The sequence below is a fragment of the Volvox carteri genome (assembly GCF_000143455.1).
Source record: "Volvox carteri f. nagariensis unplaced genomic scaffold VOLCAscaffold_143, whole genome shotgun sequence".
NCBI classification, from domain to species: Eukaryota; Viridiplantae; Chlorophyta; class Chlorophyceae; order Chlamydomonadales; family Volvocaceae; genus Volvox; species Volvox carteri.
In genome coordinates this window covers 1-1863 of record NW_003307686.1, presented here as the reverse complement: position 1 = coordinate 1863, position 1863 = coordinate 1, and the positions used below count along the sequence as shown (strand labels likewise).

Below are 1863 nucleotides of genomic sequence, written 5' to 3'. Positions count from 1 at the left end.
CACCCGCACCACGGACGTCACCCGCACCACGGACGTCACCCGCACCACGGACGTCACCCGCACCGCCGACGTCACTTGCACCACGGACGTCACCTGCACCACGGACGTCAGCCGCACCACGGACGTCACTCGCACCACGGACGTCACTCACACCACGGACGTCACCTGCACCACGGACATCACCCGCACCACGGACGTCACCCGCACCATGGACGTCACCCGCACCACGGACATCACTCGCACCACGGACGTCACCCGCATCACGGACGTCACCCGCACCATGGACGTCACTCGCACCACGGACGTCACCCGCACCACGGACGGCACCCGCATCACGGACGTCACCTGCACCACGGACGGCACCCGCACCACGGACGTCACCTGCACCACGGACGTCACCTGCACCAAGGACGTCACTCGCACCACGGACGTCACCCGCACCACGGACGTCACCCGCACCACGGACATCACTGGCACCACGGACGTCAGCCGCATCACGGATGTTACCCGCACCACGGACGTCACCTGCACCACGGACGTCACCCACACTACGGACATCACCCGCACCACGGACGTCACCCGCACCACGGACGTCACCCGCATCACGGACGTCACCTGCACCATGGACGTCACCTGCACCATGGACGTCACCCGCATCACGGACGTCCCCCGCACCACGGACGTCACTCGCACCATGGACGGCACCCGCACCACGGACGTCACTCGCACCACGGACGTCACCCACACCACGGACGTCACCCGCACCATGGACGTCACTGGCACCACGGACGGCACCCACATCACGGACGTCACTCGCACCATGGACGTCACCCGCACCACGGACGGCACCTGCACCACGGACGTCACCTGCACCACGGACGTCACCCGCACCACGGACGTCACCCGCACCACAGACGTCACCCGCACCACGGACGTCACCCGCACCACGGACGTCACCCGCATCACGGACGTCACCCACACCATGGACGGCACCCGCACCACGGATGTCACCCACACTATGGACGGCACTCACATCACGGACGTCACCCGCACCACGGACGTCACCCGCACCACGGACGTCATCCGCACCACAGACGTCAACCGCACCACGGACGGCACCCGCACCACGGACATCACCCGCACCACGGATGTCACCCGCACCACGGACGTCACCCGCACCACGGACGACACACGCACCACGGACGGCACCCGCACCACAGACGGCACCCGCACCACGGATGTCACCCACACTACGGACGGCACCCATACCACGGACGTCATTCGCACCACGGACGTCACCCACATCACGGACGTCACCCGCACCACGGATGTCACCCGCACCACAGACGTCACCCACACCACGGACCTCACCCACACCACGGACGTCACCCGCACCATGGACGACACCCGCACCACGGACGTCACCCGCACCACGGACGTCACCCGCACCATGGACGTCACCCACACCACGGACGTCACCCGCACCACGGATGTCACCCGCACCACGGACGTCACCCACATCACGGACGTCACCCACACCACGGACGGCACCCGCACCACGGACGTCACCCACATCACGGACGTCACCTGCACCACGGACGTCACCTGCACCACGGACGTCACCCACACCACGGACGTCATTTGCACCACGGACATCACCCACATCACGGACGTCACCCGCACCACGGACGTCACCCGCACCACGGACGGCACCCGCACCACGGACGGCACCTGCACCACGGACGGCACCCGCACCACGGACGTCACCCGCACCATGGACGTCACCCCCACCACGGACGGCACCTGCACCACGGACGGCACCCGCACCACGGACGGCACCCGCACCACGGACGGCACCCACAC

At 68.0% G+C, this 1863-nt stretch overlaps 1 protein-coding gene across 1 annotated transcript; it reads right to left on the bottom strand.

Moving 5' to 3' along the window:
* Positions 1 to 1639: 1639 nt before the first annotated feature.
* VOLCADRAFT_70720 (uncharacterized protein) lies at positions 1640 to 1846 on the bottom strand (the record flags this gene model as incomplete). The annotated part of the gene is made up of 1 exon (XM_002959239.1): positions 1640 to 1846. A coding segment is annotated over one exon (207 nt), but the record flags the coding sequence as incomplete, so codon positions are not given.
* Positions 1847 to 1863: the final 17 nt, after the last annotated feature.